At 40.3% G+C, this 17,399-nt stretch overlaps 2 protein-coding genes across 3 annotated transcripts in view; both read left to right on the forward strand.

The window, feature by feature from the left end:
• The window catches only part of zcchc7 (zinc finger, CCHC domain containing 7), a 50,671-nt gene extending 47,354 nt beyond the window's left edge, over positions 1-3,317 (forward strand). For both annotated transcript variants that reach the window (XM_069697460.1, XM_069697461.1), the window contains 3 exons: positions 529-624; positions 1,116-1,233; positions 1,697-3,317. In XM_069697460.1, coding sequence (XP_069553561.1) covers positions 529-624; positions 1,116-1,233; positions 1,697-2,304 — 822 coding nt within the window. In that variant the 3' untranslated portion in view covers positions 2,305-3,317. The remainder of the gene's footprint in view (positions 1-528; positions 625-1,115; positions 1,234-1,696) is intronic.
• Positions 3,318-4,195: 878 nt separating this feature from the next.
• pgm2 (phosphoglucomutase 2) lies at positions 4,196-17,315 on the forward strand. Its single transcript, XM_069697462.1, has 13 exons — positions 4,196-4,385; positions 6,386-6,553; positions 7,638-7,829; positions 9,156-9,239; positions 9,502-9,695; positions 9,968-10,157; positions 10,254-10,351; positions 12,503-12,683; positions 12,972-13,065; positions 14,327-14,456; positions 14,570-14,762; positions 15,657-15,790; positions 16,183-17,315. Exons 1-13 carry the CDS (start codon positions 4,311-4,313, stop codon positions 16,283-16,285), a joined length of 1,836 nt encoding a protein of 611 aa, XP_069553563.1. The 5' UTR covers positions 4,196-4,310; the 3' UTR covers positions 16,286-17,315.
• The last annotated feature ends 84 nt before the right edge of the window (positions 17,316-17,399 follow it).

Here is a 17,399-nt window from a genome sequence, read left to right on the forward strand (position 1 = left end):
CTGCCTGTGTCTCCTCTCTCTCTCTCTCTCTCTCTCTCTCTCTCTCTCTCTCTCTCTCTTTATCAGTGTATATTTGCTGTGGGCGCTGGAGCATGCAAGGCTTTCAGAACACTGGCCCATAGGGGACAGGACCCTGTGTCCAACACACACACACACACACACACACACACACACACACACACACACACACACACACACACACACACACACACACACACACACACACACACACACACACACACACGGTTACTTATCATACAGGGTCATTACAGGCCTCTAACTATACCTCGGTAATCAGTGGTTTATATCAGCACCCATATTCACCATACAATACACAGCAGTCTGCATCAATGGAGAGCATGGGAATGATGGCAGAGAAGAGGGACAATGGGAGACAAATGGAAGTTTAAACCACTGTTTTATTGTATCCGTCATGTTCATAGAAAAAGAAGAAATCTGATCTTGACTTTATATAAAACATTTTGGTTTTCTATTAACAAGCTCTTTCAATTTTCTGTCTGCGTTTAGACAAAGAGAGGTCCGCCTGCAAAGAAGAAGAAAAAGGACAATGGTCGATCTCCTGCCTACTGCTACAACTGCTCCAGAAAGGGACATTTTGGTCACGTGAGTATCTTACACAAGTTTCTGTTTACCTTTCTGTCATATTACATGTGCAGGTATTTGTCCTTCTACATGCTTCTTTCTGGCCTGTAGAGCAAATACAGCCCAGAGTATCAGCAGCAACTGTGAGCAGTCACTGTTCAAAGTTTCTTTACTCATACACATGTGAAAACATTTCTTATGTAAGATGTTGATAGAGTGGAGTTCAACTTTAGTTCCCAGCACTGTTCATCTTTTAGTTATTCTTTAGTTCTGCTTGAGCTAAGAAAGATTTTTAGAGTAATTTTAACTGCAGCCTTTTCAGGTTCACTCATCAGGTTCAGCTTCTAGAGATTTGTTTGTTGCTTAAAATTGAACTTCTGGTTAAAGTGACATTGATTCTCTGCTGATTTTCTTTGTTCCCGTCCTCGTGGCGTTTCTGCCCACATTTTCATTGTGTGTGTGTGTGTGTGTGGGGAAACCACATCACTGATACTTCGGTACATTTTCTTCAGGCATGTACACGGCAGAGGATGTTTAATGGGGTGCATCCCAACACCCCGTTCATTAACTGCTATGACAATTTGGATGACATTAACCGCAGACAACACCGGGTGAAGTTGAAGGTTAAAGGTAAGTCATACAGATGAACACACACAAACATCTATTCTGTTTTTAAAGCTGCAGTCAGTAATTGTTTCACGGGTTATGTGTCATGGTATGTTGTGTCTTTGTCAGAGAGGAACAAGACGAGCTTTAAGAAGATGAACACTAAACTTTTCCTCATGGGCCGTATTTTTACAGTTAAAATGAATAAACTCAAACATACTGTTTGATCCCTGACGTTTTCTTAAAGAAAAGACTAAATTATATCTGTCAGTTTTGTTTAAAATAATAAATAACCTCTCTGCTGTGTGATGAAGAACACGTCACTAACTGTGCACCCCCCCAGCTCATTCAGTTTGTGATATCTTACATCAAAGGGCCACAGACTAAATCATTGTGTTACCTCATTCAGTGATACATAGCCACTTAACAGACAATTATTTAAAAGAAAATCTATGCGATAATTACTTTCTGTTTCTCTTTCTCCCAGAACTGAAGAACAACGGCTGCTTCACTGCTTTCTCTCAGACGCCTGTCACACCAGGACCACCGAAGAAGAAACAGAAAACCAGCTATCGCACACACAACCACCAGTCTAACCATACACCCCACCAAACCTTCAGCAACCACAAACCCAGCCACAGCCATATCTTTTTTAATGACAGCAACGACCTCAGCGTTGTACCACCCAAAAAAAATAAACACAATAAAAGCAAACGGCAAGAAAGCGTAGGCAGTGCGAAACCATGGAAACCTAAGAGACCTGTGCCCACCTCTAGAGACCCACCACCTCGACTCATTTTGGATGAAGACGACGACTTTCCCAGAGGAGGAGGGACAGGAGAGAGCATGGCGAAGAAGAAGAGGAGGAAGAAGAATAAAATGAAGCATGTTCCTTTTGCACCTCCAGAGGGACCAGGCCGTCTGTGGACTGTAAGAGGGAAGAAGCAGGGACCAGAATCACAGCAAGAGAAGGGAGAGAAGAAGAGAAAGAGGAAATATCAAGCCCACAGGAAGTCTGACAAAAAACTCTCTGCACAGATGTACCCAACAGATGAGAATCTGTTCGTCATCAAACAAAGGAAACACAAGAGATAGCATCCGTTTGTTTAAGGCGACGATGTCAGAGTTATGATCATGACATTTCTGGGACATGTCAGACATTTCATTGACTCAAGTCTCACCACAAAACAGTTGAAGGTCACCACAGTGGCTTAAGAGGCCTCTGTGGGTCCTTGCCACAGAAGACATTTTGACACGTCAGCAGGAAAAGTGTGAATAGTGATTATTTAGAGATGAATTCCATTGAGCTACTTCAGTTTCATGGTCCTGGCATTGTTCATGATGGCTCATTGTCACACTGTAACCTAACACAGCTAATGTTATTAGTGGCATCTGTACTTTTATGTCTAAATGTCCAGGCTGTTTTAACCGTTGCACACTGTAGTTGATGTGAGAACCACAACTGCTTTAACTCTGTTCAAACAGCGGAAGTTACGGTTAACATGTTTGGAAATGTTTTAAAAGAAGTACAGTCAGCCCGCTGATAATGTGTTAGACAGAAAGTCGCCTTCACAGTTCTATGCCTTCTCAATAAATCAGGATGACTTGAATCACTAACAGCCATGAAGGAACTGCAGATAATTTAGTTTCATCATCCCACAATGGGTACAGTAGATTATTTCAGAGGTAACTGTATATTGTTTTATTTCTTTGTTCATATTAGAATCTACATATTACACAGTTTTAATTAAATACAGACTCTGCTCTGTGGTGTGCAGTAGGATAACTTTCTAGTGCCTCTGCTCTGAACAGTTTTAAATTCATTGCTGCTGTTGAAACAAGATGGTGAAACTTCAAAGATATTGTCAGTAATAATCTCTCATTTGAACTGAACAGATACCCTTTTTTTTGCCGAAACTTAATTTGTAATTTATAAACATTAATGATCACACTGTAAATACAGCTATATATTTGCACATAGCTGCAAACTTGCTATGGTTATAACAACATGAAACTGTAGAACATGCCATGAAAGAGTTTGAAACAGTTCCTTGATAACATACTGGTTAACCAAAGTGTCTGGAAAAAAAAATAAAACTTGAATCTGCTCTGACTGACTTTAATTTTGGGTTTCAGGAAATCAGTTGGATCACTTGTGTGCTTTATCGTATACCAGTTCAAACTGGCTATAAATGTTTGATAATAGGTAACATTCCCATGGGCACATTGCATTTTTAAAGTAGTTTATATAGAAGATGCATTAAAACCACTTGGTTTCAGGCACTAAATGTCATTTTTACACCAGATGTATGGTCATAAGGTATCAAGGCTTCTTTCATTAGTATGCTCCACTAAGATCATCCAAATAATCAGTGCTGTCATTTCTAACTAGAACTGGGAGGCGCGTGAAAAGTGAGCCGCCCAGTTGATTAAACAAAGCGGTGGGACGCCGGAAGTGGCCTTGAAACAGAGGAGAAAACACGGGAAAACGGGGTTTATTGACGGCACCTGAAAAGGCTCGCAAATCAGGTGGAAGAAGACATTAAACGCTGACAGAGTAGAGACCTGAACATGTGGTCCTAACAGTAGGACACTCCATCAGACATGTGAGCAGTAAGCTAATGATAGTCAATGCTTCCCACTTGTTAGTGGGAGGCTGTGGCTCAGACGGTAGAGTGGGTTGAACACTAATCGGAAGGTTGGTGGTTCAATCCCCAGCTCCTCCTGTCCACATGCCTAAGCATCCTTGAGCAAGACACTGAACCCTAAGTTGCTCCCGGTGTGTGAATGTGCTCCTGATGGCAGCACCCTGCACGGTGATCTGTCTCATTAGTGTGTGAATGTGTGTGAAAACCATGTTAAAGCGCTTTACAAGACCATTTACCATTTGTTGAAGTCGATAAGAAACAATCCCCACGTTTACGTCTGACCCTGAATGCACCATGTACGAAACTCGTGACGTAACCCCCGTAGTTGACAGGTAGATGGTGACATCCTCAGTTCCGGTTTTGGGTCAGTAAACGGTTCAGGCTGAGCGTGGTCACTTCCCGTGTGCGAAACAAGTGAGCAGGACGGTGTCGTGACTCGGACCGGGAAGAGAAATGGAGAACCGTTTGTCGGCGACCGGTGACAGCGAGCTGGACCAGGCGGTCCAGCTGTGGCTCCAGTACGACAAAGTAAGCCGACCAGCTAGCGAGTTAGCTTCACGTATTGCGGCTTCAACACGTTAAACGCTCCCTGATTTCTGTCATTTAAACGATTCAGTATTTATCTCGAGTGATCACGAACATGATTGTTTGAGTAGTAAAAGTACTCGTACCCCACTGTGGAAATACTCCTCTATGTAAATTAAAGCTGGAAAAGTAGTTGAAGTAATAAAATGCTCTCGGTCGGTGTTTCACTGTAAATTTGATGGTTTCTGTTCAGGATAAAAGCGGGTATAGATAATGGATGGATGTTTAATCTACAGTAATGCATCATATTCTATAAAATCATCACGTGTTTGCATCATTTCTGTCTAAAAAGTAAAACAAGCTCAGAAAAACTCTTCTGTTTTCAGCTTTATTTAACTTCCAGGTTATCCCGATGGGAGAAAGTGGGAGGATTTTTTTTTTTTTTTTTCTCATTTCATAAAGGAACATTTAATCCTTAAATTTATAATAAAAATTTTTTTTAAAAATCACCAACATTAGAGATACAGGGTTTTCACTGGACAGAAAGGAATGAAAAACGGTCAGAAACAGGTAGTGGAGTATATTTCCCTCTGAGATATACTGGAGTGGAAGAATACGTTTACATACAATTTACATTTCAACTCAAGTGAAAGCAGGATTTATGATCTGAGGCTGCAGAATCAGTAACAGCCTTTAAATCACTTTATGAAATTTACCTTTTTTGAGAAACCCTTTCTTAATCTTACAATTTCTTTGTGTCATTAAAACTCTGTTATTTTTATTTATTTTATTATATTTTTTAACACTGAAATTGTTGAATATTATTCAATTGTGATGTTGAATTGTTTTTATTTTAGTGTTGATGTTTTTTTTTTCTTTTGTGAAGCATGTGACTCATTATTAGTTCACCAATTCACAGCTATTTTCAGGAACGTATTTGGAAATGCCAAATAAATAAATATGGTTATAAATTATGGTCCACGAAAACAGCATCAGTTGATGTAGTTACCATGAAGGAGAGATTCACATGCCACATATCCTCTCCCATTCAGCTGTACTTGTCAGCTATCCATACTGGCTGATACGCTGATCATTAATAATGTCACAGAGAAAATACTCAAATGATCACATGATGTTAAAGTGCACACACACACAGGCTAACATGTCTCCGGTCAGCCGACCAGTCATTCTTGGCCTTAAACAGTTATGGGATGCCACCAATTTGGTCACATTGGAAAAGGGACCCACAGTCATCAGTCTTAAGATAATGGCAGCTTTCTCAGAGGCCCGCTTGAACAGGAAGTGTAAGGACCCTCTTATAGTATTCATGGTTAGCATGTCTAAAACGACTGATTATTTTGTGGCCTTTTTGCTTTATGTAGAAAATAGACCACAAAGATACCAGATTTAATTTTTTTTTTTTTTAAACTTAATAGAAACTAGTTTGCTCGTAAGGATAGCATATATCCTCTGTAAAATCTTCCTCAACAAAAAAATATATTTATTAATTAATCAGTGAGTCAGTTGACACAAAATTAGTTGTACACTATTTAAAATTGTGATTTATGTTTTGAGAAATTAAGTAATACTGCCAAACACATGCGAGTTCTAGCCTCTGCAATGTGAACAGTTGCTGGTTTTCTCAGTTATTTCTCAGTACGTTGGACGTTTTGGGGTTTAGGACTGTTGTTCGGACAAGTGCAGTGGGTCAACGTGGGATTTGGTAAATTGTGATTATTCGTTTTTACTCTTTTCTGATATTATCAAACATTAATCAACAAGAAATGGCACATATCTAGTTATGAAACCAGTAGCGATAGTTGTCAAGTTAATTGACAACACTGAGAATTTACATAAAAGCAGCAAAACAGCTTTTCAAAAATGACAACCTGATCAAGTGACAAGGTTGCAGCCAAAGGTCAAAATGACAGTTTTTAATGAAATCAATAATAATCCATGTGTTCCTGTGTATAACAAAATGTGGGCATGTTTTTCTTTCCCAGAACCCCAAAACCCTGTCGATGGTGCAGGACTTCGTGAAGAAGGGAGCGGTGGAGGATCTGAAGAAATGTTTCTCCTCCAGGATGGAGTTTGGTACAGCCGGACTGAGAGCAGCCATGGGCCCCGGCATATCCTGCATGAATGACCTCACTATCATCCAGACTACGCAGGTTGGTTAATAGAAAAACTACAGCTACACATTAAGCGTCCGGTCACGTGCATAGAATACAAGCAACCATCTTGTCAACAATCACTGCGCAGACCTGCAGCTACAAACCTACATGTAATATTGTATTAGCTGAGTAGCGTCTCAAAAATCAGGTCTTTTCTTTCTACCGTATCTTAACCTGATATCATTACAGTTAGATAACTGTAATTCATTATATTCTGGATTAAACAAAAAAACAAAACAATCTCATACTCTCAGCTGGCACAAAATGCAGCTCATCACTCCTTACCAGTATGTTTTGGAACTGTTGTCAAGATTTAAAGCAGTCTATAGTGCAACTTGCAGTTGTCATCTGTAATGAATGCTCCCCTGTGAGTCAGAGCACAGCCCCAGATCCTCTGACAGCACTCTCACTGCTTGTCTGAAGTCCCAGCACAAGACTGAAGGAGTTCGGGCAGGCAGGGCCTCTCAGCCTGAAGACCTGACGCTGCAGGATCCGTGTTTATTACACACCAATTATTTTTATTTTATTTTTATTGATACTAGCACATATAGTATTGTTTTTATACTATATTTGGGTATTTTATTGCTATTTATTTTTGTATTATTCTGTAAATTTGGTAGCAGTTTCTAACTGGTCTGTAGTTTCTGGACAAACGGTGTGACTATCTGTTTTTATGCTTTTATCTTTTTCATTTATTCTAACGTGGCTGGCATTTTTAAATGATTGGTGTTAGATTGGATCAGCAGGACGGCTGCTCTGATTCGTGTAACAAATGCACTCGCATGCTTCTGATTGGTTAACACTAAACCAACCTGAACATTTATTCTGTGCTCTACGTTCACTGACTGACAGGGCAAAGCATTTTGTAAGTGTGTCCTTACTTTATAGAATTTAATGAAAGTGCTGCTAAATGAAATATATTGAAATGTTTTAATTCTGGTCCAACCATGTAATTGTATAAACTCATTTTATATTTGTGTTGAATACTGCTGTGTAAATACTTTAATAAAACCTTCCCGTTGGTGCTCTTCAGTGTCTTCCACTGCACTTAAACAGCTTTCTCCTGTTTCCTCCCTCACAGGGTTTCTGTTGCTACCTGGAGCAGAGTTTTAAGAACCTTAAAGAGCGAGGGGTTGTGATTGGTTACGACGCTCGGGCCCACCCTCCCAGCGGGGGCAGCAGCAAGCGATTCGTGAGCCTGGCTGCAGCGGTGTTCATCAGCCGAGGCGTGCCGGTCCACCTCTTCTCTGACATCACACCTACACCCTTTGTGGTAATCAATTGAATTTCTCAAAATGTCCTCATGTTTTGTTTGTTTGTTTGTTTGTTTTGGGGGGGGGATTGCAACAGACATTCAACACATTTACCAACGATAAAAAAAAAGTTCATTCAACTACCTAGATTTACATTTTCAACATGCTTTATGTCAACTATGTGGTGTAAATTAATGACAGGCTCTCAAGTGGAGTTTGTCAGCTGTCATGTTTGCTGGTGGGACAGGTGATGGTGGGACAGAGGTTGCAGGGCAAATCCACTCATAAACCTCGCTTCCCTCGAGTATACGTTGTATGTTGTATAACACACAAAGGAATCACCAGGTTAAGTTCAACCCTCCCGTTGTCCTAGGGTCAAAATGACCCGCAGTTGTGTTCAACCAAATACTATTTTATTTTATTCTATTTTTTTTATTTTTTATTTTCATAGGAGGCTGTGAGGGTTTCTTTAAAGAAACCCTCACAGGGTTGGTGACCCCCTTGTCACCAATGATCCCAAAAAATATAAAAATCAAATAGAACTTGGTTGAACACAGCTGCGGGTCATTTTGACTCGAGGACAACGGGAGGGTTAAGACCTGTGAAGGGGACACTATTCATAAGACTGTCTGTACTAATCATCAAGATTTAATCCGAGTGATACATACGCTCAATTTAGTGATTTACCTGCCTTTATACGTTATACATTCAGACCTACTTTTGGTCTCTTTCATTATTCTCACATTACATCACTCATTTTGCTTGTGTAATTGTGGCAACACTGGCTTCCTTTCGAAGCAAATGCAGAACCAACGGTCAGTATCGACTCATACTGATTTTCAGTTTTTCACCTGGATTTTATGTTTTCATGGATCACATAGTTGTTTTGTTTCCTGCACATGCATTTTGTCGTTAACGAAATGTACATTGTAGAAGGTCTGTGTGCAGCAATAAAGCTTGGGTCATGCTTCCGGCAACAAAGAGTGAAAAGAAAAATGACCAAAATCTGCAAAAGAGCTGCTTTTATTCACCTAATTTACCCTTAAAATGCTTAATGTTCATTAATAAACTAAAGAGATATAAGCACATAAAAATTTTTTATTTTCCATAAGTCCCACTTGGTTATGTGTAATTATCTCCATTTCATGAAATAAAAAGTGATTTAACTGTCTGACTCCTTTTAGAAATGTATCTGTTCACTAACAGTAACCTCATGACAATGTTGACCATGTGCCAGTTATTTACAGTTTACATTAAGCTGTTTTTTTTAGTTTTTATTTGTTGCATTGTGCTTTTCAAAAATACAGCACAATATATGATCTACCATTTTCTTTTTGTCCCTGCAGCCTTTCACAGTTTCCCACCTGGGTCTGTGCGCTGGTATCATGGTGACCGCCTCGCACAACCCCAAACAGGACAATGGCTACAAGGTAACACTTGTTTATGTGGCATTTGTCATGCTTGCATGTCCAAACTTGTTTCTGGCTCATTAAAATGGGTCAGTTTTGTTAGTAAGTCCTATCCCAGAGTCATAACGCCAACTTTCATGTTTGTTTAAATGACCTGTAATCCTGTTTCTTCTTCTTGTTCATTATTTTATTAACATCAAAATTTTGAACATGACAAAGCTCCATTTTTTCATTTTTTTAATTTCCCATCCTGTATTTCTCTGCGGCTCTGTGTTTATCCTAGGTGTACTGGGAAAACGGTGCCCAGATCATTTCTCCTCACGACAAAGGTATCTCTAAAGCCATTGAGGAGAACCTGGAGCCTTGGCCAGAGTCCTGGAACACGGAGGAGGCCCTGAAGAGCCCCCTGCTCAAAGACCCCTACCAGGATATCCACACACAATACTTCAAAGCCATCCAGAAACACTGTCATCACAGGTGCTCCACTAATAAACTACCTGTTGAGCACATACCAGCATTTGCAACACCTGAGGCCAGAGAAATCACTGCATAGAGCTCGATAAACTGTGTTCCACTCACAATCCTAATCATCATCATGTCACTGCTTTACATTTAAAATGCATCGGATGCCATTTAGGTTATACAAGGACATTTACACAACATTACAGTTGAAATGAGTAAAAAAAAAAAAAAAAAGACGCATGGAAACTCAAAATACATGTTTTTAACTGCGGCTTCTTTCTCCACAGGGAGATAAACAAGAGTTCAGGGGTGAAAATTGTGCACACATCTGTGCACGGCGTCGGTCACACATTCGTCCAGTCAGCTTTCAAGGCCTTTGATCTTCATCCTCCATACGCTGTTGAGGAACAGAAAGATCCAGATCCTGAATTTCCCACCGTCCAATATCCCAATCCTGAGGAGGGCGAGGGAGTCCTGGTGTGTACTGGACATCCGTCAACATCCGTCACATGCAGTCATAAACAGTTGATGCTGTGTTTTTGATTGATGGTGTAATACGTGTTTGTTTTGCAGACGTTGTCTTTTGCACTGGCGGAGAGGGAGGGAGCCTCTGTTGTGTTGGCGAATGACCCTGATGCTGATCGACTAGCCATTGCTGAGAAGCAGGAGAGGTGTGTGTGTGTGTGTGTGTGTGTGTGTGTGTGTGTGTGTGTGTGTGTGTGTGTGTGTGTGTGTGTGTGTGTGTGTGTGTGTGTGTGTGTGTGTGTGTGTGTGTGTGTGTGTGTGTGTGTAACAGTGTTGAACTGAAAACCATCCTGTGGTTTTGTGCTTTGTCACACTTTCTCGCTTTTCTTGTTTCATCTTTCACAAACTGCGTGTAGCAAGAATTTCACAGTCCTTTTAAAGGAGTTTAAAATGACTCATTAATCACTGACTAAGTTGATGGGGCAGCTTTATTGACAGAGTTTATTGAAAAAAGTGATTTAAAATGAGGGCTGTAGCCACAAACTGAAATACTGAGGTCACAGTCAGTGCGTTAGAGGATGCCGTGTCAGTGTTACGGTTTACCTCTCCAAGTGTGAAAAGTACATATATATATATATATATATATATATATATAACCAGCATCAAAGATGGTCATGCAACGAAGTACAAAGAGTGATGAAGACTTCAGTCAACGGATTTGCATCAAGTAACGTACATAACGTTACCAATGTAAAATTTAATATTTTAACAAAACCGTAATCTTTTCTTAAACCTACTCGTGTTTTTTGGTGCCTAAACCGTACATTACTTTTCACGCATCAGCAAAGCAAAACATGACACTGACACAGTATCCTGCAGTGGACTGATGTGTGTATTACGCGTTTTGACGTGATACTCTGGAGGTTTTAACTAGCCAAAACAAATTGTAGAATCTTAAAATATATCATTATCAATGGTACATTTATGTGTTTTAAAAATGTTATGTTTGTCAATAACTGTCTAAATGCTGTTTTACAGCCTTCTCCACTCAGCCAGGAAGATACAGCCACTCAAGTGGAAAAAATATTGAATCCATAAAACCCGTTTTATCTATTTTTTTTAAATTGCTTTTGCCTCAAATAGACAAACTTAATTATGGTGAGAAAAATATGTGGAGTCCTCCCATAAAAGCTCATCCTAATTTGTCCTCATTATTACAGCATGACAGTGGAGATGCTTGGATCCTCACAGACTGGTGATACATGTTTTCATTTTCTCCCGTTCTAATCCATGACCTCTGTGTGTGTCTGTGCAGTGGACAGGGCGAGTGCCGATCTGCTCGGCTGGTGGAATTGCTGGAAGCAGCTTCTGTTCGTATTGCTGTGATTAAAATTATTATTCATTACAGTATCGCCCTGAAGGAGTTATTTAGGTAACACAATTAACATTTATAATTTCACATTTTATTTGTTAAACAAATGCTTGATTTGATGCCTGTGCATCCAAAGGGTTTTGCCAGAAGTTCTTTGGTTTCAATGTATTATGGAGTATTTCATTGTATAATAATTGTAAAAAAAAAAAAAAGGTTACTACTTCACGGATTTCACCTATCACGGTTTCTATTTGGAACGTAACCCCCGCGATAAACGAGGGTTCACTGTATAACCAGCATCAAAGATGGTCATGCAACGAAGTACAAAGAGTGATGAAGACTTCAGTCAACGTTAAGTAGCGCACTTCAAGTAACGTACATAACGTTACCAATGTAAAATTTAATATTTTAACAAAACCGTAATCTTTTCTTAAACCTAACCTCGTGTTTTTTGGTGCCTAAACCGTACATTACTTTTCACGCATCAGCAAAGCAAAACATGACACTGACACAGTATCCTGCAGTGGACTGATGTGTGTATTACACGCCTTGACGTGATACTGAGTTGGAGGTTTTAACTAGCCAAAACAAATTGTAGAATCTTAAAATATATCATTATCAATGGTACATTTATGTGTTTTAAAAATGTTATGTTTGTCAATAACTGTCTAAATGCTGTTTTACAGCCTTCTCCACTCAGCCAGGAAGATACAGCCACTCAAGTGGAAAAAATATTGAATCCATAAAACCCGTTTTATCTATTTTTTTTAAATTGCTTTTGCCTCAAATAGACAAACTTAATTATGGTGAGTCCAAAAAATATGTGGAGTCCTCCCATAAAAGCTCATCCTAATTAAAACACATCCTCATTATTACAGCATGACAGTGGAGATGCTTGGATCCTCACAGACTGGTGATACACTGTGTAAGGTTATGTTTTCTTGCTCGCCTGCACTTCCATAACCTCTGTGTGTGTCTGTGTCAGTGGACAGTGGCGAGTGTTCAGCGGTAATGAGTTGGGAGCGCTGCTCGGCTGGTGGATATTCCGCTGCTGGAAGCAGCAGAACTGTGACGCTGCTGCTGTGAAAAACCTCTACATGTTGTCGAGCACCGTCTCATCCAAAATACTGCGCGCCATCGCCCTGAAGGAAGGCTTCCACTTTGAGGTAACACAATTTAACTCTGTAATTTCACATGATATGTTGGGAGCAGCAATACATAATGTTCTGATCAGAGAGAATCTCCTAGATTTGATGTCCCCATGCATCCAAGAGGTGTTTCCTGCTGCCAGAAGTCATCTGTAGCTACATTTTTAGGCTCTCTCTTGGAGTGAAATGCTTTCATTATTTAAGTGAATACCACCGCTGCTAATAGTGCAGGAGTAAACATGTCAAACCTCACTTCATGGTTACTGTTGCCACTGTTTCACTGAAGCGTGTCACATGTTTGGACAGGAAACACTGACGGGGTTCAAGTGGATGGGGAACAGAGCCAGAGACCTTTTGGACCAGGGAAAGACTGTTCTGTTTGCCTTTGAGGAGGCCATAGGTATGTATACACACACACTCACACGTTCTCACACACACACACACACACACACACACACACACACACACACACACACACACACACACACACACACACACACACACACACACACACACACACACTCTCACAAATTACAGTTGTCCTCTGGTACTGTCACAGAAAAAGTCTTGATTAATTCCTTGTGGCATCCCATTATGAGGGCTTGAGCACGTAATGATCTCCACAATGTCGTGAGGTGTATTAACTAGATCCGCCTAAAAGTATTGAAGCGGTATACATTTATATGGGATCAGATGACAAAGAACAACTCCCTGTTTGAGAATTAACAAAATCCTTCTGCAAGCTCACTAAACTGCAGCGAGAAACTTTGCATGACAGGCTGAGAAAAGTGTGCATGGTAATACATTTCTACCTCAGAAATAACAACCTGAATTACAGCTGCATCTACCTATACCATACTTTCATTATCTCGTTTTATAATGTTGTTGCAATTGAATAATAAAAAAAAGGGTAGAGGTATGACTGTACTTTCTTATCAGTAATTTACAGCCTCATGTTCAAAACCAGTAGGATAAATGAGATGGTTGGCCTTCGGGGTTGAAACAACTTCTGACCCTTCACTGTATTATCAAACTGTACCATTAGCCGTAAAGACACAATCATACCAGGAATCATGGATCCTCTTACTGTAACTTGTATATTCCATATTCATGTACGGGCCCCAGCTTGTGCCTTTTTTGTTCCAGAGTCAAAAATCAGCTCGGATCAGCTTCTTCTGAATCTCCCTTTGTGACTTCTTTTAGCACACTGAAGCATCTAACAGCCCGTTTCTGATGTTGTGTGTTTACACCGGTCTTCTAACCATGTTGCACAGTTTTGGTTCATGTCAATTAAAAACATAAATCATTCGAATTTTTCAAAAGCATCAGACTTATGTCCACCGAGGATCTCGTACTTAGTTATTTAAGGATTTGAGGCATGCCCACAGTCAAACACATGGCACTGGGTTAAAGTTAAAAGTCGTTTGGGGTCGATATGATAACCAATGTTCAGTCAAACACGTAGAGAATCACATAGTTTAGAGCATTCCCATCTAACAAGATTATCATGCTGTAATTGGAATCGCATGCCTCTGCACACACTGTCAGTAACAGACGCGACAGCTGACTGAAGGTTTACACATACTCTGTGTGTGTGTGTGTGTGTGTGTGTGTGTGTGTGTGTGTGTGTGCGTGTGCGTGCGTGCGTGTGCGTGCTGCAGGGTACATGTGTAGTGCCTCTGTATTGGACAAGGATGGAGTGAGTGCTGCAGCCATAGCAGGAGAGATGACTTCCTATCTGGCCAGTAAAACCACCAGCCTGTCTCAGCAGCTCAACACCATCTTTGAAGAGTGAGACAAACACATTTACACATCACACTTAGCCCATTTTGAATTCAGTTCCCCACTTTTATAAGCTGAAACTGCAAACTCTAACTCTGTCTCTCTGTGCTTGTCATTGTCAGGTATGGTTACCACATCAGTAAGAACTCCTACTTCATCTGCCATGACCAGAATGTGATCCAAGGCCTGTTTGAGCGCCTGCGCAACTACGATGGCCGGAAGGACTCGTATCCCACCAAATGCGGTCGCTTCTCCATCTCCTCCGTACGAGACCTGACCACCGGCTACGACAACAACCAACCCGACAAAAAGGCTGTGAGGGCACAAACTGACACACGACAAATAAAACTCAGACTTCCTGCTAAGTGCCTTTGCCATTTAGACAGTGTTTTTTTTGGCTTTTTCTTTTTTAGTCATTATTTGACAGTGGATAGTGGAGATAGAAACAGGAAACATAGGAAGACAAAAAGGGAACTAGAGACATGGACCGTAGACCGTATAAAAAAAATGGATGCAGCTTCCATGATGTCACCCACAGGATTCCTGAAGAGCGGTTTTGAAGCTCAGTGTGTTTGATTCAGACTGTCTGCATCTTGGCAGATTAGCCGGCTAATCCAAAAATGGGCAAAAAGGAGGAGTGTGGGTTGATGTCAGGTGAGCCGAATGAAGCCTGACTGCTGAAACCTGCAAGCAGCTCGCCATTTGTGACCGTACCAATCTGTCACTCAAAGCAGCCCCGCCCTCAATAAATATAGGCCTTAATACAAATTAAATGGGTGAGTTTAATAAAAGTTAACCCCCATACAAATGACATGAACGGGAAAACAGCTATAGAGCCCAAAACAATACTATGTATATTGACTCACTTTTAAAGACACCCTCAAGTGGCCATTTGAGGAACTGCAGTTTTGGGCACTTGCAGTTGGCTTCATTTTGTAACCCTGAACGTTTAACCTTGATATAAACCCAGGACACAATTTTATTTTACCAGAGCTATTGCAGTTACCTGCCTTAAGCAAGCAGCTTTTTGTCCCAGATTGCAGACATTGCTGAAGAAGTGGCAAAAACTAAAAAAAAAATACAACAATATAAGCTGCCTTTATGTCACTTTAATTGTGTGTTTGTGAAGTTTTATGTGAAGTTGTCAGCGGGTCTTTAAAATTTAGTCATTCATCCATCCATCCATCGCTCCTCCCGCTTCTCTCTCAGGTTCTCCCCACCTCCAGATCCAGTCAGATGATCACCTTCACCTTCTCTAATGGGGGTGTGGCCACAATGAGGACCAGCGGCACCGAGCCAAAAATCAAATACTACACTGAACTCTGTGCTGCTCCTGGAAACAGGTCGGTCACTGCAGAGGCAGCAAGCAATGTCTTCAGGGCTGCAACTAATATTTATTTACATTATCAATTAAGCTGTTGATTACTCTTAAGATTGATAATTTCTACGATACAAAAATCATGATTTCCACAAGTCAAAGCCTTCAGATGTGTTGTTGTGTTCAAAACCCAAAGAAATTGAATGCACAATGACATGAAACTGATAAAACCAACACATTCTCTCACCGGGGAGTCTGGAATAAAGAATTTCTTCATTTACGTTTGTAAAATAAAGTTTTACAAATTTTCAGTGGATCAGCTAATTCTTTCAGCTCTAAATGTCTTAGCTGTAAATAGCAACTATATATAATATATTACTTAATTATGTCATATTTCGTTTTCTCTCTCTGAATCAGCGATGTGACGCATCTGAAGAAGGAGCTGGACGGCTTGGTCGACTCCATCGTTGAAAACTTCTTTGAGCCAGCGAAGAATAACCTGCAGCCCAAGGCTGAATAGACACCGACAAAAATACAACAACTTTAACCCATTTCTCTGAACAGCATTTCACATAATGTCTTAATTACTCCAGCACAGATTATTGGTTTAATTCAGGCTGGACTCTGATTTACATATATACAATCATGATCATTTTTCCCCACACTGTTCTTTTTTTTTTTTTTTTTCTTTTTCCCATTTGGACCGTTATTGATACCGTGCTATCATCTGCTCAGCTCATCTGGATTTATGGCAACATCTAAACTCCACTTTGAGTTTGTGTAGCCACATGTGTGTCTGGTGCTTTAGTTAAGGATCCAGGGCTTGTTATACCTTCAGGAGTCATAACGCCTCACAGCATGTATGTTTTGGACTCAGTTTACCTCAGTGTTGAAGATCTTTAACCACAAATGTAAAATGTGACTATTCTACAGACGCAGTGATTCCTGCTTCTAGACTGCGGTGTCAGACACACAGATTGCTGTATATCACCTGTATTTACCATCATGCATTCCACTCTGCCTCAGCATCAACTGCACTACTGCTAATGGGACGAGTTACAGGAAAGACATGAGAACTGCTGAGCTGTTGTTGTAACTTTAAACTAAATCGAATCTGTAAATTGTAAACTTTTGTTCGACTCTGAATATGTAGACATTTAATTGATAGCGAGATATAAGATTGAAAGTGACAATAGAATATTTTTCAGCCTGAAATCAGTTCCAGATGTGACTAAAACGGTCACTGCAGAGATGCTAATGTGTAAAATGACCAAGCGTAAAAGCTTAGAGTGCCACCAAGTGGAGACATTGCGCATGAATTCTAACACACCCACTGCTCATTCTTTGATATAAATTAACGGTACAACTCAAAAGGACTCATAATACCGCGAAGTTAAATATAAAAGTAACCTTTTTAGTTTCCTATATGAGTGAATTCTTTTTACGGACTACTATTGGCAGTGTGCAATTAGCTGCCCACCATGTGTGCCTGGTAGGAGAATACTGTGATGAAAATACAATTTTACTCAATAAAACCCGTTTCAAAACAATGCACAAAACAAATGTGGAGTAATGAAGCGGAAACATACATTTATGTCGTTACTGATTTTCACTAGGTGCGGACACGCGCCCCT

Source organism: Brachyistius frenatus, unplaced genomic scaffold (genome assembly GCF_029030835.1).
Source record: "Brachyistius frenatus isolate BFR_SWC_R1_liver_20210118 unplaced genomic scaffold, ASM2903083v1 Contig_23, whole genome shotgun sequence".
NCBI classification, from domain to species: Eukaryota; Metazoa; Chordata; class Actinopteri; family Embiotocidae; genus Brachyistius; species Brachyistius frenatus.